This window comes from Phyllostomus discolor, chromosome 2 (assembly GCF_004126475.2).
Source record: "Phyllostomus discolor isolate MPI-MPIP mPhyDis1 chromosome 2, mPhyDis1.pri.v3, whole genome shotgun sequence".
Taxonomy (NCBI): Eukaryota; Metazoa; Chordata; class Mammalia; order Chiroptera; family Phyllostomidae; genus Phyllostomus; species Phyllostomus discolor.
This window is the reverse complement of record NC_040904.2, coordinates 75,320,737-75,347,917: the sequence shown is the minus strand read 5'-3', so window position 1 is coordinate 75,347,917 and position 27,181 is coordinate 75,320,737. Positions and strand designations below refer to the sequence as shown.

Here is a 27,181-nt window from a genome sequence, read left to right as displayed (position 1 = left end):
TTAATATTTATTTGAGTTTGAAGCTCTCTTGAACTTTTTTTGTGATTTGACAGACTGGATAGAAAAAATTAATATCCTTTTTTTTAGGTATCACTATTTTATTCTAGAAGAATCTCTAGAGTTATTTGGTCAAGAGAATCCTTTCTGAATTGAGTCTGGATGATGCAAAGAAAATAAGAATTAAGAAGAATAAAATTCAAACAATAAGTTCAAGACTAAAACAAGAAGGATAAAATACTGAATTAAATATTTTATAGCAGTTGAAGTATAAATGTTGCCTCATTAGAATTATCCAAATAATTAGTGTATTATATGTTTTTTATAGATTCTTAATTTTTATCTTAAACTAGGGGCAGGATGTATAACACATGGAGGAGACCTAAGAAGTAATTATTCTCAAGGAATTTTAGGTCAATGCATCTTAATTCCATGTGGTCTCTGATTGAGGAGAACGGGCAGACAAAAAAACACTGTGGGGTTTGAAATACAGAGAGATGGGTAACCGTCTGACTCAGCAATAAAGAACAAACCTGAAAGAGCCGAGTCTCTCAGGAAAAGTCAGCTTTCATCCTGAATGTACATTCACAGATTGTTTAAATAATAATGATAATAACAGTCAAGTGAAAATATTCTAACTAGTGAAAAAGAACTTATTGTCCAACACTGGATTGAGACAAATACCTTGCTAACTTGGAAATGTAACAAACCCCGTCACACAGCATATTCACAGCTTACAATGTCTGACTATATTTAAACTGTGTGCTGGCTGTTAACTGTATTAACAATGTTCTGCCTCATCCACCTCGACACTACAGTGTTTCATTATGTAAAAGCTATGAGTGTTGATATTTTATTGAGAATAAGCATTTGTATAACTTTGCCTTTGAAAATCTGTCAATGGTGTAGACGTGTTCAACTTTGTGCTTGTTCTCTCCTATGCTTTTGTGCTCTAAAGTAGGTGTCTGGCATATCCTAACGCTGGCTGTTTTTATTACTAAAATAAAAATTTATAAAATATTCAAATATATTATTCTATCCTGGGATTGTGTCTGATCAAAATAACTGCTATGGAAACTCGAAGCATATTGTTGATTGGGTCAGAAGTCTACTCAATAAACAGTACATTTCCCTTTAAAGAGGAATGCCAACACAGGTTACACAGACTAGAGTGAGCATATTTCTTAAGAACAACTCTCCTCTTCAATAATAATATTGAAATCCTTTTGTGACTTTTTGTGATTTTGACTGGAATATTGTACCATGAATAGTAAACTTCTTTACCCATTTATCAGGCACTTATATCTTTATTAATTACACTGCACATCCCTTTTTGATAGCTTATCTGTAGCTCTCCACATAGACTTTTTAAAACTAATTGACAGAATGACAATCAAAATCTTTAAGTTTTCAACAACATTTAAGTGTTTAAATATAGGTAGATGAGGTTAAAACTTAAAGGAATCTGAAGGCAAGGAAGAGTTTTGTTTTAAGAAATAAGGATGAAAGGTAGATGACGCTGAAACGAAGATGGACACAGCTTCCAAACAAACTGTCCACATTACAGAACTGTGTACAAGTTTTGGTATCTGCCCAACTCAGAAACTTTAATTTTGGTAACAGTTCTCTATTTTACCCTCAGAAAAGGGCCTCTAGAGCCAAGTTCATGCTATCTTCTTCTCTTTTGAACATAAAGAGTCATATAATGGGAAACTTGACTTTGAAGGTGCCATCTACAAAAAGGACTGCGCCCGTCAGAAATTTCTCCTGTGGACTTAGAATTAAGAGATTTGGGCGCTGGTCAGCTGAGTAGCACACCAAGTTTGTAATGATCTAGGACTGAGAAAACCATTTTTAGCCTTGTTCTTAGAAATGCATAAAAAGTCATTTTTCAGGGAAAAAAAACAGATGCAAGTTGTATTTGGAAGTGCAGTAAATTGGCTCTTATCCACAGAGAGATGAAGAATATGGCTTCTAGTTCTTCACTGCCAGTTCCTAATTACCATATATTGTGAATGAAGATGAATGTTATGAATTATTCAGTGGATTCATTTGATAAACCCCCTATCATTAAGCCCATAGGTTTCTCGTATAAAAAATTTTTATTATCCAAATATCCCTAAGAAATATAGCATATTATACTTGATTATTATTAACTTGTCACATAAAATCATGCTAATTATGCATATTCTGTCTTTCTAAACCAAATATAAGCTCTATAGGTAAAACAATAAAGTAATATCTTAACCCCATTTTTAACTTAATTGTCAAGCATGATATCCTTCAAGGACTCAATAATAGATGATGATATATTTATTTAGTAGTTGTGAAAACTACTTTAGACTTTAGCATGTTTCCCTGTATACCAGTTTATCCTCTTAGTTCTTAATTTTACATTTCCACAAAGGCTAGGTTTTGTTAAAAATGACAGAAAATCACAAACGTAGGAATATACTAATCATCACACTATATCTGCTTATGTTTCAATTTTGGGGCTTAGGTCTGTGAAATTCGGTACACATATTGTACCTGTTGGTCTATGTGAAAGAGTTCATAGTTCAGTGAAATCACCTATTGTGAGAGAAGAAGACATTAACATACATCAGTCCAAACGAGGTCCTTTACAAAGAGAGACCCAGGATCCAGCTCAGTGGTTACACGAGACAGGTAAGTACCTCAGACATTCAAGTACTATTTATATAACACATTAGTCCAAAACATGTATATTCAATAACAGTTAAGAATCATTCATCCATCTTAAAAACTTTTTCTTACTCTGTGGAAATCTTGGCTATGGTGTCACAAGAACTGTATTCCACCCCTGTGAAGATTTCTTTGCACTGTGCTGTCCGGACACCATTAAGCCAGTCACTGGTTGTGCGAAAGGTAGTGATGTCAACATTGCTTTGGTCCAGAAGAAGGTTTGATGGCCTGCAAGAAAGCAAAACACCAAAGGGAGAGAGACCAGGAGTCAGCAGAATTGCTGTATCTCAAAATCTGAAGCCTTTTTAAATCACTGAAACTTTGCCAGTGAAATGCATAAGTATGTCCATATACACTTTAATAAGTTAATTTGTTTGACCATTAGCAAAGATGCTCTTAATTTAGGGCACAATTATTACAAATACAACACACTGAATAATTTGCTCTCTACTTTAGTGCGAGATTTGGCTTTCTATAAGAAATCCATTGTACAGATTGCTGCCTAAAAAGGAGTTGGAAAAACCTAAATTGTACTTAGTGCAGAACATAAAGTCAGCACAGATTTAAAAGTCACAAATGTCTTTAAAGATAAAAATTACAAAAGGGTGGGAAAAAAGTGATGAGTAACCAATGAAATCCTTGCATATATGAAAACACCAAAATGAGTTCATTATATGTAATAGAATGACGAGAGGTCATTATATACAACTACATAGAGTTTATCATATATATACTTCTCTCTCTATAGAGAGAGATGATTGAGATAGAGAGATAGATGATAGATAGTAAAAAGAGACTTTTTTCATATGACTTATTTTACTAAGCATGACACGATTTTACTCATATGTGGGGTATTAATAGAAAGCAACAAATGAACAAACAAGACAATAAAACAAGCAAAGTAAATCTCACAGACACAGGCATGAGTATGGTGGTTACCAGTGAGATAGAAAGAGCTGAGAGGTAAAAGAGGGTAAAGAGGGTCAAATATATGGTGAGGGAAGGATAACTCACTTTGGGTTGTGAACACACAATGCAATATAGAGATGATGTTTTATAGAACTGTACACTTGAAACTTAGATCATTTTATCAACCCGTGTCACCCCAAGAAATTTAATAAAATTAAAAAGAAAGAGAGGGAGAAATTGATTGATCATCACTGTGATTTATATTGCACAATATAATCAACATTAAGAAGAACTTCTAGGATTGTATTTTCTATAATTACAGGCCCAACTCTAAGTTTATTATTAACTGTAATATAGTGAATCAAAGGGAAGTGAAAGGAATGAAAGAGATCATGTTTTCATCCATGAAGAACACAAAGAAGCTGCCTGTTGGTGAGCTGTCCTTGGGTTCTGTTTTTTTAGCTCTCAGTGACCTCTTTCCTTCTTCTTTAACTCATGAGAGTGAACCCCGACCTTCAGGTAGACAATTGATTGTATTTGCTGTTATTTCCTCTTAGAAAAACCCCTGGGATCAAATAGTCTGTAATGTTTATTTATACCTTTAGTTTACAGGATTCATACGTGAAAAATACTATCATGTTTTCTTGTTCTAATAATCATGCTGTGGCTGTATTGCCGGCTCTTACCTCAGTAGCTTAGCTGTTAATGAAACATGGGGTTAGGTAGCTGGGTCAGGGGTTTCAGTCATATAGAAGAGCAGGATTTATATTAACTATATTTACTAAAGAAAGTTCTTAGAGAAATGTATAGAGAGCTAGCTGAGGATGGGATCTCTTGGTGCATGGTGCATTAATTAATATGTCAGCAACTTTCTAGGACCCTTTTGTTGTGGGCCAAAGGCCTCCATGGACATTTTGAATAGGACCAATTTTCTTGCAAAGTGACATAATCTATTTTTTTATCTTACAATTGAGAGTGTGCATTTGGATTTTTACCTCATCATTGTAATCATTCAGAATCTTTAATGTTTTGTGATAACTGCAGTTGAATTTAATCAGCATTAAGCTTTTGAAAAATTTAAAAATTATTATTTATATTTTTGAATATTAAGCTTTTTAAAGTTAGAACTTCACATTTTCATATATATTAAAAATTAATAATTTGACTAAATAAAATTCATCATTTGAAATGTTCAAATTCAATATTTAAAATTAATTTTCAGAAGACACCAAAACAAATGAAAAGTATATTGACATACACTAATCCTTATTTTAGAAACAAATTTAGGTCTTTAAGATACCAGTTCCAATATGTTCAGAAATATGAAATAACAGCAAATGATCCTTCCAGACACAATCAAACTGTGTATAGTGTTTTGCCTATGAATACAATACCCTGATTATCATTTAGGATATGTGATAAAAACTTATGTTCTCATGAGAAATTATTTCTGTGAAGCAAATCCATATAAAAGCCAATTTTACCCACATTTGAAGGGACTGTTTTTTAAAGATTTTATTTATTTATTTTTAGAGAGGGAAGGGAAGGAGATAGAGAGAGAGAGGGAAACATCAATGTGTGGTTGCTGCGGGTTATGGCCTGCAACCCAGGCATGTACCCTGGCTGGGAATCAAACCTGCGACACTTTGGTTCGCAGCCCGCCCTCAATCCACTGAGCTATGCCAGCCAGGGCTGAAGGGACTTTTTAATTGGGCAATTTTTATTACTATGATGAAATTTCTTCAACTCACTCCCTGACATATGAGACATGCATAAGTGTGAGGTCAAGATTTTAAAATCTGAATTATTGTGTATCGCTCTCTAGACACGCATACTCTGGTTGGGGACGTATGGAAGGAGGGTCAATTGATTGTTTGGATTTTGATGGAGATAAACTTATCTGAAAAATATGCCCAAATCTTAATGAAATTTTCATCCTGAGTTTAGGAAAAAAACAGCAATGTAAAAATATGGTTCTGCCTATATATTCATCCTCTGTCAAAAATATAGGTCGATATTTAGTTTCCTTCCCTGAATAATCATTTCTGAAGTAGAGGAGAGCTGAAAGTGGAGGAGTTTTCAACTTGCTTTCCTTTTGACTAACTCTGCGTCAATCCTCTCTACCTCAGGCATTTTAATTATCAATTAAAACTTTAAATTATAGATTTTATCATTTTTATGTGTTATAATTTAATTTTAACTAACCCTCAGAGGTTATCTTTTAAAAAAAAAAGCAGAAATGAAACATAGGCATTATTTTATAAAAGATTAATTTTCTTTAGGAATACGAGAATGACAAAATATAAAAATAGCACTTTATACATTATTCTCTATGGTACATATATAAAAATAATTTTCTATGATTATTTTAAGTTACTCATCAGATAAAAATGTTTATTTTAATAAATGAAAATCTCTTGTTTTTGTTTTTTCCTTAGACCTTTATTTTAAAAATTGAAAACCTTTTGTTTTTGTTTTTTTTCTAAGACATTAAGGAACCCGGTCTCCACAACTTATGTGATATTTTGGGGTTGTTTTGGCATGGCCCTCATGGTTGAAACAGCCTTTCTCACTAGCCAGAATTAGGTATAATGTTGGATCTGTTGAAAAGTAATTGAATCAGTAAAAAAAAAATGATAAAAATAACATTAAATCAGAGGTAAGAAAATTTTATAAGGAAAATGAAATGAGACCTAGAAAGAAGATAATAATATATTAAAATATCTACAGGGCATAGCCACACACACGCCACAGCTTGGATTTCTCACAGTAGCTGCGCATGCATTCTAATGTCAACTGTTGTCAACTCCTGGTTTCATGAATAGCAATACTTTTTTATTTATGGGTTTGTGGGTATAAAGAATCAAACCCTAGTACATTTATTCAGAATGTTTATGAAGCGTGCCTAATAGCAAAATGCAGAATGTTTTCTTCTCAATTCAAAATGGTTTGTACTTTTAAATTCAACACTATAACCAGACTCAACAAGAGTTTAGAGAAAATTAGTATAAACAGGTTGAAATAGAACAGGACGTGCGGATTAGGGATTAGAGTGACCCCAACTGAGTTTTTCTGTTTATTACTTGGATCAAAGTACAACGAAGACAAAGAATGACCTAATTTTAATGCCAGTGACCTCAGAATAACCAGCCCTGCAAAGTATCATTTTTCCACTTCCAGGATTTCTCTGGGGAATTCAAATAAAATTGGTTCCTTTCCTCCTCTGAGAGGACATCTGGAGAGTTTATCAATGGATAGGAATTTGTCTCTCACTGTGAAGAGCCTGTGATGTCTCTTCATGCACACCAAGGGAATGTGGGCTTTGTGAGCAGCTGCAGGCATTGGCGTTTTTTTAGACCCAGCCCCAGACATTGGGTCTGAAGGGGAAATTTATAGACTGGGTGATGTGCACCGTGAGCTCACACTTTTACTAGACAAATTAGATAGGTTTCAATCCATGCAGCTGTAAACGATGTCCTGCAGAGTTCCACCTGATCTTTTACAGCTTTTCATAAATCAGTACCTACTGGCCGCAGACCACAGTCATTAAAAAGAAATCACTGAAATTATGTTTGCTCAAGGGAAGCAAAAAATAACTTTCCTCCCTTTTTCTCTCTCTCCTTGTGGTATTTAGGTCTTTGACGTATTCTTATATGGATATTCATACTGTTACATTAAAGAGGTACAACTATATTTTCTTCTCATCAACTCTTATTTTATCTGTAAATGCTTTCATACCGATTAGCCCCAGACACTGGGAAACAAATGTCAGTAAGTAACTGCCAATCCCAAGAATATCTTTTCATAACAATTTTATTTCATACTGGATGAGAATTCTAAACCACTAGGACTGAATGTTCAGTTATCCTTTTGTAGCATATGAAGATTCCTTTGGTTTATAAAGGGCTTTCTTTTTTATGTATTAAAAATAATGATTAATACAAATTTTTAATAATAAGTAAATGTCTACTGAGTCTAGAAATAGTTAATAATATTGGAGATATTTGCTATACCACTATATTTATTTACATTTTTCTGTAATAGTGCATAGTTTCAGAAATACATTAACTGTAAAGAATAATACTTAAAGCAAATATTAATTATTTCTACATTTACTATTGTATGAAAATAGTAATATAATTTTTTAGTACCTTTTATAATCAAGCTTTTTTATTATTTCAAACAATGATGCTGTGATTCAGGGGAAATCTTGTTTTTGCCAATTTTTAAAAAAGTGTGAATTGATGATGATTTTGATCTTCTTATCTCTAACATTAAAATTTCAGGTAGGATTAAGTGAATTTAATTTGTTATCAGAAATTAAAAATAATTTTGAGTATATATATATATATATATATATATATCTCCCAGTAGTGGATTAGTATGAAAATGATTCATTAAGGAGATATAAAGTCCTTTTGTTTATTTTAGTTATCTCTAAGCCTTAAAGACAAAAATCTTAGCAGTTATAGCTATATATCTCGTTTAATTCTTCCCAGTGGTAAAATGATCTACTTTGATTTTTAAGATTAAAAACAAAGAGATCACCTGGGTATTTAGCATTCCCTCTAAAAAGTTCAGTATCATATTTGTTCAGTGAGGAATGTCACCCTGTCAGTTTTAGAGTTGGAGGTCAAAGTCATTTGGAGAAACAGAAAGCTTTTTGGTCATTAGAATTCTGTTAAAGGATATATTTGTCAAAACAGCAGTCATTCTCTAAAAGAATTATATTATGTACTGTCAGAGATCAGAAGCATTTTAATAATTATAATTTAATGCTTTTTACAGGGAAAATTGTGGGAAATTGCTTATTTTTCCTATTTACCTTGTGAGTTAATAAAAGTCTTCTCAAACTTAGCGATTAATGCAAATGTTTAATATTTCAAATAAATTAAGTACAATTTAGTTTTCAGAATCTCATTCTAAATATATTACATATATTATTTAACTCTTTATGCCATGAATTTGGTTGCCTTCTTTTTAAAACTGCATTCTTTTTTTTTTTAAATTTTTTTCATCATTTCTTTTTTTTTTTTTTTAAGATTTTATTTATTTATTTTTAGGGAGGGAAGGGGGGGAGAGAGAGAGAGAGAGAGAGAGAGAGAGAAACATTAATGTGCAGTTGCTGGGGGTTATGGCCTGCAACCCAGGAATGTACCCTGGCTGGGAATCGAACCTGGGACACTTTGGTCCCCAGCCCGCGCTCAATCCACTGAGCTACGCCAGCCAGGGCTTAAAACTGAATTCTAAATATATTGAATACATTGTTTAATACTTTATACCAAGAATTTAGATTCAATAAATTTAGACTGGTATTGAAGAAGCCAATGATCTGAAGTGTGAAAATTCTACAAATTTAACGAATAAGTCATTTTATATACAAACATCCAAAAATAAAGAGTATCTTACTGCCTGAATATAAGAAAAGTCATCTCTAATTTTTATTATGTCTTTTTTTATTTTTAAGTCAGCTACATTCATAAAAGTAACAATTTACTTAAAGTAGGAGCTATATTATAAAACTGACCTTACAAATAGTTTCTTTCAAGAGAGGACTTCTCTTACTATTTCTCTTTTACATATAGCAAAGAATGTGTTGTTAAGTAAGAGGAAATTTTTTAGTGTAAGGCTATTTTTTATTTATTTACAACACACGATTTTCTATCAAGAACTTCTTCAAGAATAATTTTTTTTCAATTCTTAAAAAAGAGTGAGGGAACTTCATTTTTATACTTTTACACATGTACACTATGATTATACACTTTTTAATAAATTTCTCAAAAGCACTATTTTCACATTGTCCTTTCCTTTTCATCATCTAATTATAACTAAACCTCTTAAAATTGTATATCTCATTTATTACTCTAAAAATAAAAATAAAAATGAGAAGAGCAAAGAAGCTGGTGCTCTTCTCATTGCGTCTTTGAAATACTTCTTCCTCGGTTACCTTTTTTTTTTTTGCCTGTCAGCTTTTTGCAGCTTTTGATAACAGTTCATTTTCTCCACTTTTGGAAAACTAATTTCTTGAGCTGCGGTTTTTCTGTAGTGGTCTAAATCTCATTCCTCACTCTGCTTCTACTTGTCATTACATAGTCTTCTGTTCTATCGTAGGCACTGTTCTCAAAACTTTAAAAAGAGACTATTTCCTTTCTCTCTGAGTGGGAGGGAGTTTGTGCAGTGGAAATGTCAACTCAGCTTCCTTACTTTATTTTTGTTCTTGAATTGCCATCCGCTGGCATCTATTGGTTCTCCAGTCTCCTGATAAGCAGCCTGAAATCTCCACCAGCTACCTACCACTGGCTATCCCCTATTACATATGATGGGAGCATTCACTCATTGCAATTAGCTTCTTGGCTCTTGTAGACTTCTGAGTTAATGACTTCAGGACTAAATGACTTAGGCATTTACAAGCTTCAAAATGATCCCTGGAACCCAAGGCATCACAGAAGCATCAAGGAGAAGCTCAAAAGTGCTGTCTGGTAGATTGGGATAAGGAGTACCTCAGTGTCAGCCTACGTGAACTGACACCATCCACTATTCACAGATTATAGTCTCATGGTAACACATAGAATATGAAACCTTTACTTAGAAAGACAATAATTTTAGAAAAATAAAAATGGATACATTAGTAGTGAAAATCAGTATTACTAGATGGAGATCTGTACCTGCTAAACATGTTTCTGGCTGTGGTTTCTTTTATTATCTATATATAGAAAATATTCTAAATTGTATGCCTAGATAGATTTAATTTTAATGTTTTCCCCAGCTTGAGATGTGAACTTCCAGCTTCTTGTAGGACTCAGACTAATTGCACCCAGAATGCTCTTCTGCCTCACAGTCCACTCTTCTTTCTGTTGTCCATGAGAGCACTGTCTTCATGCCCTCCACATTCAGAGCCTGGAAGCACTCTCTGGTACGTCTCTGCACATCTCACTAGTCACCATGTCCTAAATACTTCAGTATGACTTTCTGAATTCACCTTCCTGAACACCTTGTCTTTTAGCTCTAATAATTCCATATTCTGGGAGAGTTAAAGTATTTTTGAAGATGTATTTTCCTCCCATATTTAAATGCAAGCAGTTGAGGGTGGAGGTTGAGCCTTGTTTCTATATTTCTACCACAGACCCTAGCACAATGCCTTGCGCAAAATGTCACAGAAAAAGCATTTGCTGCTTCATATTGAATAAAACAAAAAATCCAAATTTATACATGTATCCACCAATTCCCTACTTTTTGCAAAATAAATCAACTACTGAAAAGCAAAAATAACATACAATTTAAAGTAACTTCCCTTCTTTTCTCATCAATTCTGGAACAGCTAAGTTATGTTTTGGATCTGGCATTCCCTGGTTCTTTACTTATATACCTTCCCCCATTCAGCACCAATGTTCACAAAAACACTCTCAGTGGAAGACTCTTTGGGAATGATTCTGTTAGGAATCATCAACTTTAGCAAAGATTGAGAAGTAAAATTATGCATAGTGAAAGATTTCTATATTAGTGTATGAAATAAACTTTACCATATAACTAGCTAAACTCAGGGAGACTCTGGGAACATCATCAGTATAAGAATGATAGTCTAATATTGTTTTTGCCAAAGGATTTTTAAGGTATAATTCTATGCACTGATACAACTAAAACATTCAGAAATTTGAATCCTTGGTGCCATCTACAAACTCAGATTTGGATAGTCTCCAAGTGTGTTTGGAGGAGAGTTTCTGGAACTGAGTTGACAGAAAGGCATACTGATGTGTAATTTTGCTTAGGAGAAATGTTACACTTTTTTACTGTATGACTAAGGCCTGCTGAAATCTGTAATGAAAAGAAAAAAGTAGAACATTTTTCTAAAAATAGTGGTTCTGTTGAAATGGAAAATTACTACTATTCTAGTAAATATTTATTCATGTACTTAACAGATTTTGAGTTTCCACTATCAGCTTGGCACTGGTAATACAACAGAAGTGTGGCATCTGATCTCAAAGGGCTTAGAGTTTATTGGAGAAATGAATATTTAAAAAGAAGATACACACACAAAATATGGTGCCCTTAAACAAATAATTGCATTAACCTCTAAATTGTGCTGGGAGAGAAGGCCTCAATTAATATAAGATGTAGAAGCTACTGCCTGAATGAAGAAGGATGCAAAGGGGAATTTAAGTCAAGAAAACAGCACGTGCCATTATCTTCATATCTGAAGTCCTTTGTCTTTTTAAAGGAACTAGATGTTGGGCGCTGTGGCTACAGTACTGTTCAAGTGAAAGTGGCATAGGCTGAAAGGCTGCAACAGCCCTCTCCCTCCACAAGTAGTCATGTAAATCAAAGCATGTCACTTCTCTGCTTCAAATGCCTTAATGGGTTCCTCATGCATTTCAAATTCCAAAGTCCTCACCATGCATGACCTGGGCAGCCTCAAGTGCTCCTGCTTCTGTCTGCTTCTTAGGCTACAGTCAGATACTCTCCCTTTTTTTTACCACTCTTCAGTCATGTAATCGGTCTGCCACTTCCTAGAGGTCTCCAAATTCATTTGTAGTTGATATACCTATGCCAAGACTATTTCTATTTGGGGGGGCTTGAGGGGTGGGTGAGGATGGTGAAGATTCTTTAAACACATGGCACTATTCATTTCTTAAGGTCTTAGCTTAGTAGTAACTCCTCAAAATACCATTTTCAATCACCCTTATATTATCTATAATAACTATCTATTTTCTTCCTCTAAAATGTACTGCCTATTGTGTATTAAACATCTTCTATAATATAAGCTCCAGGATTCCAGGGACCATATTTGTGTTCTTAACTGTTCTCTAGGTTCTACCCATGGCTGGCACATAGATTGGTATATAATAAATAGTTATTGAAAAATGAATAAATAGGCCCTGGCTGGTGTGGCTCAGTGGATTGAGTGTGGGTCTGTAAACCAAGGGGTTGCTGGTTTGATTCCCAGTCAGGGCACATGCCTGGGTTGTGAGCCAGGTCCTCAGTAGGGGGCACATGAAAGGCAGCCATACATTAATGTTTCTCTTTCTCTCTTTCTCCTTCCTTTCCCCTCTCTCTAAAAAATAAATAAATAAAATCTTTAAAAAAAGAAAAATGAGTAAATACATATTTAAATGAAAGAAATGACATTGGAGAAGCATGGCTATTTAAATCATCAGTGGAAGTAGAGATTTTTTTTTTCTAAGTGTAATGGGAAATCAAGATTGGTTATAAACAGATGACCAAAATTATATCATACATATTTTGATAAGGAAATTCTGAAGGCTATATGAAAACATGCTTGGAAGAAGGCAAGAATGGTATGAGGGAGACATTAGAAGGCTATTGTAGTGGTCCAGGTCAGAGGAGACAGTATTATATATGTGTATATAGAAGAGAGTGTTTGTAGTGAAAAGAGAGTGTTTATAGATTGGTTGTATTGATCCAATGATCAACCAGGATCAAAAGTGAAGAGGGGAAGAAAGAAGCACCGAGATTTGCTCTAATCCTGATGGGTTCTAGTGAACTGAACTAAATGAGGAAGGTAGTGGAACAATGAGGCTATCTGAAGAAAGTAAAAAAAAAAGTCCAGATATTAATTTTGAGATATGTATGAGACTTCTGTTTGGTAAGTTTTGCTGTGAAGGGTTGTAGAAAAATAAGGAAATAGTTGGCAGAGATGTGGGACAGGAAGAGGTAATGTTGACAGACAATCATTTAAATTCACCTGCCTATAAAAAATTATCTGGTATTTTTATCAGACTTCCACATTTCAGTCTCTTTCCCTAGAAATTCTGAAATAGTAGCTTGGGATAGATGTGGGTAGTTGTATAAACATACAACAGTAAGTTCCCCTGGTGGTCATCAGTGGAATTTGAGAAAAGTGCAATAGAATATAATTCTATGACAATGAACCTGTAGAAAGGAAGAGGCTGGATGTGGAGGGGAAAGAGAAGTGGGGAGAGAAAGAGAGAGAGAGAATCTGCTTCTGACAAGTATGGGGACACTCCCTCTCTTTTAAATAGAGGAAAGAAAGACAAGATGGATGAGTGTGTGTGTGAGCAGGCACCAGTAAGTTGTTTTCATTTGTTTGTTTGTGTGTTTTTTGTTTTTTTTGCTGCTAGAATTTCCCATCTGATAGCTTGTGTTTTCTCAACAAATTATGTGGCAAGGCCATCAGAGTTCAATCAGTTATAAAAAGGGATGAAATAATCATTGTCAAAAATGGGACAGCAAACCTTCTAAAAAAAAGATTTCTTGAAATTATCATATGACTATTTCAAGTTCTTGCTAATGAATTCATAATGACACAATCCTCCCTGCTTTGTATTTCAGTGGCAATCAGTAAGCATATTAAAACAATTTTTAAAACTCTTGTATTTAGTAAATTGAAATAAATGGTACTTTTTAGAAAATTGCTTATTTTTACCTAAAATTACATGTGTCATGAGAAAATACATAGAATTTATTCAGGTTTCAAATAATATATACCAGGAGAAAATATATTCAGTATATTTCTTTAAGAGTGAAAAAGTGAATTTAAGAAGTATGTTAAAATTTGGATACTAAGACACATCCTGACATACTATGATCTGATATTAAGACACTTTCCCACATAAAATTAAGTTAAATATCCCTACATCATATTATGTGAGTTAGTCTTTATATGGCTAACAACATCCTATGGAAATGGTTTTGAATGTCTTTTTATGTTGTGGAAATAATTGAAAAGATGTTCTTTTTTGCCATGATTGCTGTAAGTAAGGATAAAAAGAAATAACTTCAGGATACAAAATCAGGACCACATGGTCCAGGAAAGGACAAGTTTGTTGTCCTGTTAGTTGTTAAGTTGTCAGGTAGAGTTCCAAGGGTCTGTGTAGTCTCTCTCTGTGAAACTTAGAACAGAAATTCATCCTTACATGGTAAGTTGTAGGTAGTTTTATCTACTTAAGATGTATCATTAAGTTCAGTCTTAGGAACGTCTAAATGTTATTTCCAGACAATAATCTATAAAATTTATACACTCATGTTAAGACTTTGGTTCAGATTCCTCTTATTCACCTCATTTAAATGCGATATAAAAATGAAATCATGAATATTCAATATAATTATACTGGTTTATGTTATAAATCATATATTCTATTGTGAAGTATATTAGTAAATATTCTCTCAGTATGCAAATCATAACTGCCAATATTGTCAGTAAAAAGAGCAGATGTCCAAAAAAGACATAAGAAACCTTCCAATAAGGCACTATATTACACTTTTACATCAGCATCATCATTACACAGTATTTATACATATCACTTAATACTGTGGATTTGTGTACACATTACGTGTAGGTTATTTTACTAAAGCTCTGTAATTTTACCATTAGAGCACACAGCATCAAATGTAAAATAACTGTTTTTCTTATGTATGCAATGAGAAACAAATTATTAAACTACATAGTTATCTTTGCCTTTAGTTTCCCTGAGAGATGCCAAATATATTAACACTTCCTTTCTTACATATGGCCCTGACAAAATTAATCTCTCCTTACCTATTTCTTGTATTGCACTTTGTGGGTATGCTTTAATTTGCATTTGTAGAAACCATTAAGAGAGCCCAGTGATTCTTAACTGGGAGGCATACGCATAAAATCTAATAGACATCGTGCACTCTAGATCACAGCATAGCTATGAAGTATTGATGCTATGCTGCTGTTTTGGAAAATTGGCATTATTTTATTTAGTCTCATCCCTGACAGATGATAAGAATGTAATTGGCACACAATATGGCTTGCACAAATATTGTTTAATTAAGTAGGTTTTTGCTAGTCAATGCAATGTTTGGAAGCATTTTGAATTTTTCACCACTCCAGGAGCTTTTCTGTTTCTTTTTTTTCTTTTTCATGTTTATATAGTTGAGAGTGAAAAGAAGTTATGTGTCCTGGGTCTCTATTTTCCAAAGACTTAAGTCTGAATGTAGATTCACTTCTAGTGAAGATGAAAGTTAAAAATAACACAATTTCATCATTATCATTAAATAGCATGAGATTTCTTTCTGAAAGATTTAAAAGGAGACAAAAACATATGTCTCTTCAATCTTGAGGAGCATAAGTTTCAAAGAATGCAGTTGGGGAAGACAGAGAAAAAGCTTAACAACTTGGAGATATAAAATACATTCCTTTCAGAGTGAGTGCAGGATGCAAACTCTAATGTGTCACCTTGCTGCCGCACTGGTGATGATCTTCAGACTGCCTGGGTTCCGGATAAGCTTGTCCAGAATGCTGACAATCTGCTCAAACTTGGGTCTGTTGTTTCTGTCTTTCTGCCAGCAGTCCAGCATCAGTTGATACAGTGCAGCTGGGCAGTCCATGGGGGGTGGCAGGCGATAGCCCTCGTCCACAGCTTTAATTACCTGTGCAAGAAGCAAAGTTTCCGAGGACTTAAAAGCTGGGACTTCTTTTACTTCTTCATGGACAGACCACACTAATATGACTATTTTAAACATAAGCACAAAGTGCTCATTTTAAACAGCTTAAAGATAACATATTATCAAATACATATTATTAATGCCCAAAAATGTATATAAAGGAAGATCAAGAGAGAGAAAATAAATCTAGAAGAATTTGTAAAGATACTTTTCAGATTAAAACTTTTTAAAAAATGTTCTAGGACAGAAAAGTCAGTTAATTATAAAGAAAAATTTTATTCAGTAATACAAATTTCTATGGAAAATATATATGAATGAATGCAGAAAAAAAACAGTTTACAGATGTTATTTATACCACAGTTCAAATGGTACCTTTCAAATCATAGTAGGGTCCTTTGGTAAAAGCTCATGTGTTGCACAATTAAGTAACTATAAGTATACTAGCACTTTTAAATCACATAAAGCAGTGATTTTAAACTTTGCTATGTATCAGAATCATCTGGAGCCCACACTGGTGTGACCCAATTAGTTGGGTGCAATCCTGCAAAGAGAAATGTCACATGCAAGAGGCAACTGATTGATGCTCCTCCGGTGTAGACGTTTCTCTTGGTCTCTTTCTCCCTCCTTTGCCCTCTCTCTAAAATTAAGTACATAAAAACTTTAAAAAGGAATCATCTCAAGAACATATTAATATGTCGATGACTAACCCCTGAGTATATTACTCTGGGGTAAGGTCTGAAAACATGCATTACTACAAATTCCAAGGGTCTGCTAAAGCTGCCGGTTCAGAGACTGCATTTCGGGGTCCTATGACACAAAGAAAATTTTGAAAATAAAGATGTGAAAAAGAGAGTCTGATTTTCCCATTAGTGTTATAAAAAATAGTGTGTTTGAAGAAGTACAAAAAGGTTTTTATATCCAAAAACATTAAAAGCAATTTTATATGTGGTGAGTAGGAAATGACTAAAAACATCTCAGCTTTCCTTCTTATGTGTTTTGAGATCATGCTCACAGTTTCTGGCTAAGCATAAAGAAAAATCTCTGAGTGCTGATCCCATATGCCAAGAGCATCCTTTTATTAAGCATTAGCAAAACATGACTTATAAAAACAAAAATCCTTTTGAAAAATCAATCACAGTTATATGGTTAAAGATTATTATTCTTATCCAGAGACTTCAATTTGTAAAACTAAATGCATGTGCAACATTAATACATTATGAGAAACAACATGCTACAAATGGGTTGTTTCGTCTGATTTGGGAAATACTATCTTTAAGTAAATAAAATGTCAACACAGATGCATGAATTAAATCTACAAAGGAGAGTGGACATGTATATCTTACATAGTAATGATTGTGTAGCAAAAATATTTCTAACACTCCCTGATATATAATGGTTATCTTGTTCATCACTTATTTCACTACATTTTAACACAAACATCTTCATTTTTATCTCAATTCTCAACTCCTGCTCAAAGGAAAACTATAAAGCCGTAAGAGCAGCTCAATTAATATTCTTGCATGATTTGGAAACAATGTCATTTCTTAAGTTTTCTATTTCAGTAGGAGCCACCTGGTTTCATTATGCTCCACTTCCTTGCACAGCTTGCTCTCTTAATCTGAATCCCTAACTCACAGACTACAAATACTTACATCCTGATTGGACATCTCCCAGTAGGGCCTCTCTCCATAGGACATCACCTCCCAGAGCACAATCCCATAACTCCATACATCGCTGGCTGATGTGAACTTGCGGTAGGCTATAGCTTCTGGTGATGTCCACCGGATTGGAATCTTTCCCCCCTTTGAATATAAAATCACATGGATGTTCATGATCACAAGTTAAACGTATTATATATATTATAATCTTCTGAATTTGTCAAGGTATTTCTCTTCTGAAATGGAATGTGGGTTTCTGTTGATGTATATTGATATTCTATTTTAATACCAAGCAGGAGTGGCAACCACTTACTGCAATATTTACTTTCAATTAATTTAAAAGAATTTTAAAATAATAAAGAAAAATCTGAGAATTCCTTAAATACTGACATTTTATATTAACTGTGGTACATTAGTCATCTGTAATAAAACAACTTGAAATGGATGCGCAACTCTGTATATTAGAATAGAATGAGGAATCTCATTCAAATCAATCTTTATTGATTTAACTAGACTTATGCTCTACCACACAATCTTAGTTCATAATGTGAATCTGTTAATAAAGAAGTTAAACCCCTTCTTGACACTTATAGGTATTTATTAATAAATAAATTCAAAATAAAATTATACTTCTGCAAAACTCTCTTTAATACATTAATCAATTATCTTAATCTTTTTAGTGCCTCACTTCATCTGAAGTACATTTCGTATACTTGCTAGACACAATACAAACTAGAAAGATAGGATAACTACATTCTCAGAACATTCTGGAGAAGGATATTGGTTCTGTGAGTTATAGGATATACAAAGGTATGACTCCCATGGAATTTGCTCTCAATTTAATAAACACATTTAATAAAGATGTGCTGAGTAGCAACTGTATGGGAAGTATTATGCTAGTCATTCTGGGTGAGACAAATATAAATAACATACTTGCTCTCTATTTGGAAAATATCAGGAATAAGAAGCAATTGTTGTGAATAACTAAATGCAAAAAAGAGTATCTTATCAGAGGAAAAAAACTTTGGTTCTCAAACTCTACAATGCATATGAATAGCCCGTCGTGCGCTCTCACTGAAGTGGAAATTCTGACTCACTAGTTCCATAATGTAGGCAGGGTCTGCATTGCTAAGAAGCTCCAGGTGATACTTATTATGCTGGCCATGGACCTCAATTTAAGTAGGAAGGCAGCAGTGAAGACTGTTGTGCTGCAGAGCACTGAGCCCCAAACATCACTAGAGGGACAGAGGAGGTCACATACAAACTGAACTTTAAAAGATGTATATAAAAAAAGATGTATCAATACTTGATACGTCATGAAAAATAATGGGTGCTCCAAAGAATTTATATCATCAAAATCTTAAGCCATATTCATCGAATGCGCTCCATTGACATTGTACCTCCTGTCACTTGTTGGTTTTGAAGTGATCCTCAAGGGGGGAAATATATTGCTTTTGAGACATGAATGGAAAACTTAGAAGGTAAGTAATTTTACTTCATTATATCTGAATTTCCTCATCTGTTATTTGGAAAAGTAATTGTACTGATTTATACCTTTGTTATGAAGCTAAATGACAAATTTTAGGAAAATTTTTAACAAAGTCCCTGGTACAGAGTAAAGCCTCAAGAAACCTTAGCTTACTACTCTCACATTCTGAGGGAAGTGGCATAAATCAAAGCACAGAGTAGGAAAATATATGTTCTGCAAGAACAGTTTCTGGTATAAAAACATTATGTGGAGGAATACAATGAGAGAGGATGAGAAAAGACAGAAGCAGAATTTAATCATAGGTATATGGAGTTTTATCCAGTAGAAGAGGATGTTATGCATGATTTTCACTACCTCAGAAAACTTGACACTTCCTGATGTTTTTACACAAGTGAGCTGTTCAGAGAAGGGAACTGCTGGAAGAGCTTTGAAAGAGGTAGGGCTTACACTAGGCTCTGAAAAATGCATGAAACTGTAGACATGTGAGCCCAGAGAAAGGGACTGACCGCAGCCTTCTTGAGAAGCGTCCAGCCTAAAAGTAGTCGACAATTTATACTGGTGAAGTAAAATAAATCACACTTGAAGAGACAGGGGCCAGATGAAGAAATCCTTGGGAGTTAGTGTGAGACACTACGGTGCTCAGCATGCACTAGAGTAATGATAGTGTAGAACTGGAAAAACAGACAAGAAAGTGTTTATGGTCTTGTAGATGAGAAGACATGTGGTCTTAGAAGTTTCCCATTATCTTGTCTTTCTCACTCATGTCACTCATTCACTCTCTTCTGTACACTGCATTTTTCACAAAAATTTAAAAGGTCCTTTTTCATATTTAAATGTAGAGAATCTGTTGTCAAGCCTCATATTGCCCTTTTCCAATACATTCAAACTTAATAATAATAATAATAATAATAATATTTTAAATCCCCCACCAATTAATTTATTTGCACCTGCCTAGACCAAGATTGGGTTTTAAGGATTCCAGATTTCAAATAATACCTCTTAAGTTTGATGAAGAATAGACTTATACATGCAACAGTTAACAAAATCCATTCTATATGCCAAACAGAATCATTGGGTATAATTTTTCTCCCTTAAAGAATTCTGAGAATTAGCAGAAGTCAAACAAAGCTGTATTTATGGTGCAAAGAGTAGATAATATTTTAAAATCTCAGCTGTCTTTGTCTCTGCTACAAAAAAATGGCACACACAAAAAAATGAAGAAAATCTTTTCAATGCTGAAACTTTGTATCTGTTTAGCAAGTACAAGGCACAGATCAATATTAAGATATAATTAAAACATTAGAAAAAAACAATAGATTGATGACAAATGTGAGCTAGAAGACCACTTACTGTGCTTAACTTCAACCAGGATTAAAATGGAACCTGCCAAAGTTGTTTCATTTTAAGTGGTTCATCACCATTTTTCAGGGAGGGGAACAGGAAGAATATTTTAGTGAAGTTTCTTTAAACAGCAAAATATTAAATAGTGACTTTTTTAAAAAGAAGGACATGGCCAAGGCTACATTTAAACTGGGAAGGAGAATCTTTTCACCTGTGCTCTGGATGCAGACACACATGCGATTGGAGGGACCCCTGCCAACATGTCCAAGCCCATCTCTTCAGTAAGAGCTGTGCTCACCACAGTCCCTCCGCTCCACGGTGACCCTCGCAGGGTGTCCTCCAATGTCGCACATGGTTACAGATCCAAGCAAATTATTTCCTGTCTATTTACTTTCACTGTATAAATCTTATTAAAATGTTAAAACCTAAACACATAGGAAGTGTATTTTGGAAAATGTGTGAAGAATTATTTAATAAAAACATTTACATTTTGAATTCTGCTCTTGTGCTAATATGTGCCTGCCAAACACACACTCTCACACACAACTGTTTGAGTAACAAATTAAAACTTTTCCATATAATAATTTCTTTGATTTAATGGCTGATCAAATAACTCTTACACTACCTTTGACTTCGCACTAATTCTTAACAAAATATTTTGGCTTTCAGCTCACCGTGCTACTTTGGGAAAGGATGTTGGCCACATTGCACAGTAGTCACCTGTCAACTGACAATAGGTTCTCACTACAACATTTGCTGAGTTTGGATATGCAGATTATGGCCTCTTGTTTGGCATTTGGGTTTTGAATCTAACTTTTTCTCCAGCTCCTAATTATATCAAAGCTCAAAATGCTGTCCTTATGGAAAAATATGAAGTGAGAAAATTTGATTTTTTTCATTTTATTCTGAACATGTTATTTCAAACACATGAAGAGTAAATAAGTGATCTTCAGTTAGCTTACCAATTAAACCAGTTAGCAAGGTTGTATGTTTCCTTAATTTTTCTACCAGTTTCCATTGATCTACTTTTTAGTGTACTAGTTCTTTTCCTTAAGGCTGAACTCTGTTCCATGTCACTGGTTAGTGAGTGCATATACTTAAAAGTTAAAATGTTTATATTAGTTACAAATAGAAAACTCTTAATTAATATTTTCCTATATGATACTCATGCAACTCATTTTAAATAAACACCTAGGGCTATTTTGAACCATTTATTTAGAAGAAAGTATAAATAAAAAAGTATGGTTTGCTTTTGCTTAATGTTGTTGGTAAAGCCCCTAGATAATGAGCTTTAAAACCTAGAATTTTAACTCTGGAACATTCAGCTTTCTTAGAAGATTTTCATCTGCTTCTAGATAGTGTTTTAGGGTGATCAGTTTTTCTCCGACATTGATGTGATAATCATAGGTTCAAGAGCCTCATGCTTCCCCTAGTCAGCCATCTGGTAAATGATGCCACCAATCACTGAGGGAATCAGGAAGTAAATAAAGATGATGGAAAATAATATTCATTATTATTTAGGAAATTTTTGTCATTGGCAACTGATTTATGATATACATAAAGAAACTACTAAAATATCTGATTTTAATAAAGTACTCAATAAATGTTTGCTTTCCTCCTCTCTAATTCTCTTTTGTTGCTTAACACACCTTTATTATTGGTATAAATAGTTTATTAAATGAAGATACAAGGGACAGCTTATTGTTAACTTCAAAGCACTATTCAAATTTAGCACTTGTTACTCTTGTTGCTAAAAAGACATCAAACTAAGAAGAATATTATACAATTTTTTTATTTTCCTATGATTGGCAAAAAATGTAATATCAAGTCATTTCTGCTTTAAATGAGAGAAACCTAAACCATCATTATACACACTTAAGTTGAAATCAGGCTAAGGGAGAGATTCCAACAGAGCAAATCATTATAGAGTTTGAGGAAGGGTGAATATGTTATGACAAATATGCTATCATAAACTCTTTAATTCAGCATTATAGTTTCAAATTCTCTATATTCAACAATAGTAAAAAGAATTCAAGTAGTAGCTCATATCCTAGCCATTGTCATAATTAAAATTAGTGTGACCAAACTATAATTTGGAATCATAAGGATTTGAAAGCTGAATAGCTTATAAAGCTGGAAATGATTAGCATTAAAGCCACAGGAGCCAGTGCTCACTCACTGCAGAGGGCGCTTGTCTTTTTTAGATATTATCTTGGTAAATGTGCAGAGTAGGCACTCAACAGTGCTCATTGATTTGACTTGAATTCTCTTTCTCCCAATTCTGCTTTTTTAAAAGAAGGCTTTCTCCCTGCCTGCTTTTTGTAACTAGCAAAATTCTTAGTTGAGCATCCTGGTCATATGAATCCATTGGTAGAATATTTGGGAACCTTGTAGCCAAGTTGGTTACTCCATGTTCTGTGATCTATGTACTGATTAATTATCCTACTTGACCAGGAAGTCCATAGGAGTAACTACCTGTCCCCCCTCATTTCTGATTTCCCACAGTTTAAAACAGGAGTCTCACATTTTAGCTTGCTTGTTTACAAAACCTTGTTTCCTTGAGGAGTATGTAGTTTGCCTGAGGAAGAATATGATTATGTTATGGATCTAAAATAGTAGATTTTACTGATTCATTTGATAATTTTTAGCATTTTTAAATATACACTTTATTTTTAGAAAAATAAATTAAATCTAGTTTTTCAGAATGTATGTAAATATTAAATAAGAATAAGGTAACATATAGATAGCATCATAACAGCTTTAGAAAATCATATTATTTTCCGATGTCCTCTTTCCTCTCATCCTACTATTTAATAACACTGTTAGTTCCATAAGGGTAGTAAATAAAAGAATCACCAAGGATCAATCTTTAAAAGCATCTATAAAATCATGAAAATAGCTTGCTGAGTATCATATGAATTAAGTATTTTAGAATTTGCAGAATGCTATAAAGATTTTTATTTGCCTTCATAAATAATATGCATCCTACATCAAATGTCTCAATATTAATGTTACAGGTACTCTACCAACTTACACCACCACCAGTAATTTAATAAATATTCTTAATCTAGGCACATAGATATCACTCCATTCCATTGTAAGAGAAAGCTAAGTGAAATTTTAAAATATAAAAATAATTATGCAGTGAGACATATGCTGACTAAAAATACATGACATTTATTTATGAGTTTACTCCAATGTCATTTAAATACAATAAAATCAAAATATCAAAAGTAAAGTAACCATGTTTACAATTTATAGCATGGGTGGGGGTAGAGAACTATGAATTTCAAGTGTTAGATTAACAACAAATGAAAATAAACTTTAACATGAGTAAAAGGTGTACTATTTATTGTGTTACATTTGTGATATTCCAAAAGCCAACATTCTAAGAGGCTTGTTGACAGATGATTAGATTTTCCATGTTTTACAAATATCAATGTATTTCATGTTGTCCCATGCAACTTGCAGTTCAGTACAAATAGGAGAAATTATAAAGTACCTGAGAGGGACAATTGATCTCCATTCCCATTCTTTATATATTCCTTATACATATACATTAGATATCTTTAAAGGAGGTCTCTCTACAGTCACCCTGTTAACATTTGACTACATTCTTTGCTGTGAGAAGTGCTTGTGTATGTTAGCATGTTCAGTAGCATCTTTGGCCTCTACCCAGTAAATTACATTAGCATCCTCTCAATTGTGAGAGCCAAACAAAGTCTCCAGAAAATGCCAAATATCTCCTGTAGAGCAAAATCATCCCTTCTTGAGAACTACTGCTTCACATAATGTGTGACAAGCTTTGATATGCAATAGAAAATGATTCCAATGAAGTCTAGCCCTGGCTGGTGTGGCTCATTGGTTGAGTGCCAGCCTGAGAATCAAAGGGTCACTGGTTCAATTCCCAGGCAGGGCACATGCCTGGGGTGCAGGCCAGGTCCCCAGTAGGGTGCATTCAGGAGGCAACCACACATTCATGTTTCTTTCCCTCTCTTTCTCCCTCCCTTCCCCTCTCTAAAAACAAGTAAATGAAATCTTAAAGCAAGATAAAAATGAAGTCCAGAATTTACCTGGGTTTTCATGTAGATAAAGTAGAATTAACCTTTTTTTCTTTATTTCCTTCATAATTCACACACTTTCAATGGATATTTTTATTCCAGTACTAATCTAGAAAAGTAATGGCTAAGTTTATATGAGCTAATCTTCTGATACTTGGGTTTTGGTAAATATAACAGCATCCCTTTGAGAGTCTTCCCTTTCTTAATGTTTTACTTAATTTTTCCTTTCTTTTTTCATTCACTCCTTTTTTTATCAAGGGGGCAACTTCTTATTGCTAATAAAAATTAAAAATTAAGCAACAATTACTTTATCAGATAAAGGTATTGATAACCAAAGATTTTACAAAGAAATGAGTGTTTACTCCAAGATGAAACATTATCTACAGCTCCAAAAAACATAAATACCATTAGCATAAGGAACACTGAGTAAAGGGCCCAATGTAGTTATGAAATATGGTGAAAAAGAAGCTGAGGTCCATGCAGCTTCTAGTTTAGATATACTTTATGATAAGGTTCTTTGTCTTCAAGCTGAGCAATTATAGAATTGAGAATTGCAAAATTTATTCATACTTCTGCTTCTGTCTGGACCATAAAAATTTATCTTTCTTCCCCACCTTCCACCCCAAGAAATTTAAGTTCATATTGCTTTACATGTATTTTTTTTTTCTTTTTCAGGTTTAGCAATTTCATTTCCAGTTTATCTGTGGGGTAGGGGAGACACATTTAAATTTTAAATGCTATTCAAATCACTGCCTTACTGGTGTCATCATTTGGCATACTTCTTTCTTGCCACAGGAAAACCATTCTAATGCAACTGTTGTTAATGAGCTACATCTCCCAACTAGTAGGCAATCTATACTTTTGTTGGTTAAATGCTGCTAGGCATTCTGAACATTACAAAGCACAAACAGTTACTATAAAATTATTTATAAATCTTTTTTACAATATTTAAAAAGATCTTAAATGAGGTATTTATATATATATATATACATGTAAGCTTCCTAGATATTCATACATTTGAGACATCTCCAATTTCCTGAAGTAAGCCTGGAATCACAGCATAAAGAGCGTATCTAAAAATCAATTGCAAAGGGATCTCCAATCCAAACTTAACAGCATCAGAAGTTAATGTTTATTCCCATTTTTGCAGTGTTGAACTTAGAACCAGTTCCTCTCAGTGCTGATGTCTCATCAATTTTTACCTCAGTAAATTGGGGTGCAGGGAGATTTATGTTCACTTGTTCCATTTAGATTTCAAAGTTTACTACTAGTCAGAAGTCTTGTTTTTTGGAGCTCAGCTTTGATCCTACTATTAAATTTTAGCCAAGTTTCTTAGCCTCTCAGCAGATATCTTGTCATTCACAAACTGAGGGTCATGGGAAACATAAAACCCACCTTTATGTTCAATCTCATCTATCTCTAACATATGTGCTGACTTAGAAACCTTAGCTCTTACAACTTTTAATTTCTGTCTAAACCTCTAAGAATATCAAGAATGATTTTCAATTTAATTATTTTTGAATCTTAAAGATGATCCTAGCTTTGAACTAAACTGCATATGTATTGGTTGGCATATATGGATTTACTTCTACAGAATTTTAACAAAAAAATTAAAGGAGAGGAATGAAATGGTGCAAGTAATGATATTAGGGATTTTCTGGACAGCAGCGTTACATAACTGCTAAACTGCAGTCCAGGATTAGTTAAAGTAGTCCAAGCCTTGTTCACTCTGGCCATGAACATTAGTTAGAGTAGGAATCACACAGTAAATCTGTTTCTGAAAAGATCCTGCAATTCAGTTCTCTAAGCTTAATGAATTTAGACAGTTCAAATGAGATTGTTGGCTGAAAGCCTGGATTTTACAGGCACTTAAATGAAGTCAGCTCATTTACTATGGGTTTGGGGACTTCAAGTCTTGATTTCTAAAGAAACAAAATGTAATTGCTGAAATCTCTGGACATCGAGGCATAATATCTCATATTTGCCCCATTTCTTCTCTCATTATACATACAAATCTCTCCTAGCTGAATTAGGAAATGCATTGCTGATCCATAGTTCACATTGCCCGCTGTGAGCTCTGTCAGGTCATACTTAAGAGTGACAAAGGACTTTAGAGAGTTTATCTTAGTAAACCCTAAGTAATTGAGTGTTTAACATGGAGGCCAATATTGGCTTCTCAGATTAGAAGTAGAACTACAGAGATAAATCATTTGACCCAAGGATTTAACATCTATCTCTTTGTCAGAGACTAAACTTCGCTCATTGTAGACAACAGTAGACAACAAGGTGAAGGGCAATCCAAGAAGACTCTCAGGGGAAGCATCTGTTCTACTCCCCAGTAGTTCAAATCTAAAAGCCATTGAGAGAATTGTTTCAGCAGATGTTTGATTGCCACAAGAGATCAGAGAAAATGATCTCCTAGGTAGCAAAAGCCCATCCCTTGAAATTTTGAGATTTTTCAAACATTATTTGAAATGCTCAAGAATTTCTTAAAATACAGAAAATTCTTCCCACTGCATTCTAAGTAACACTATGTTTATCTAGGAAATGAAATACAAATAACATTCCTATTAATTTTATAATAAAATATAATATTAGGTCATTTGATATATAATGTCTTTTTTCAACAAAAA

The 27,181-nt window shown here is 33.7% G+C and overlaps 1 protein-coding gene across 2 annotated transcripts in view; it reads right to left on the bottom strand.

Moving 5' to 3' along the window:
• The window catches only part of EPHA3 (EPH receptor A3), a 341,621-nt gene that overhangs the window by 6,719 nt on the left and 307,721 nt on the right, over positions 1-27,181 (bottom strand). For both annotated transcript variants that reach the window (XM_028504495.2, XM_036017958.1), the window contains exons 14-16: positions 17,652-17,801; positions 15,791-15,984; positions 2,773-2,928 (exon numbers count right to left, since the gene is read on the bottom strand). In XM_028504495.2, coding sequence (XP_028360296.1) covers positions 2,773-2,928; positions 15,791-15,984; positions 17,652-17,801 — 500 coding nt within the window. The remainder of the gene's footprint in view (positions 1-2,772; positions 2,929-15,790; positions 15,985-17,651; positions 17,802-27,181) is intronic.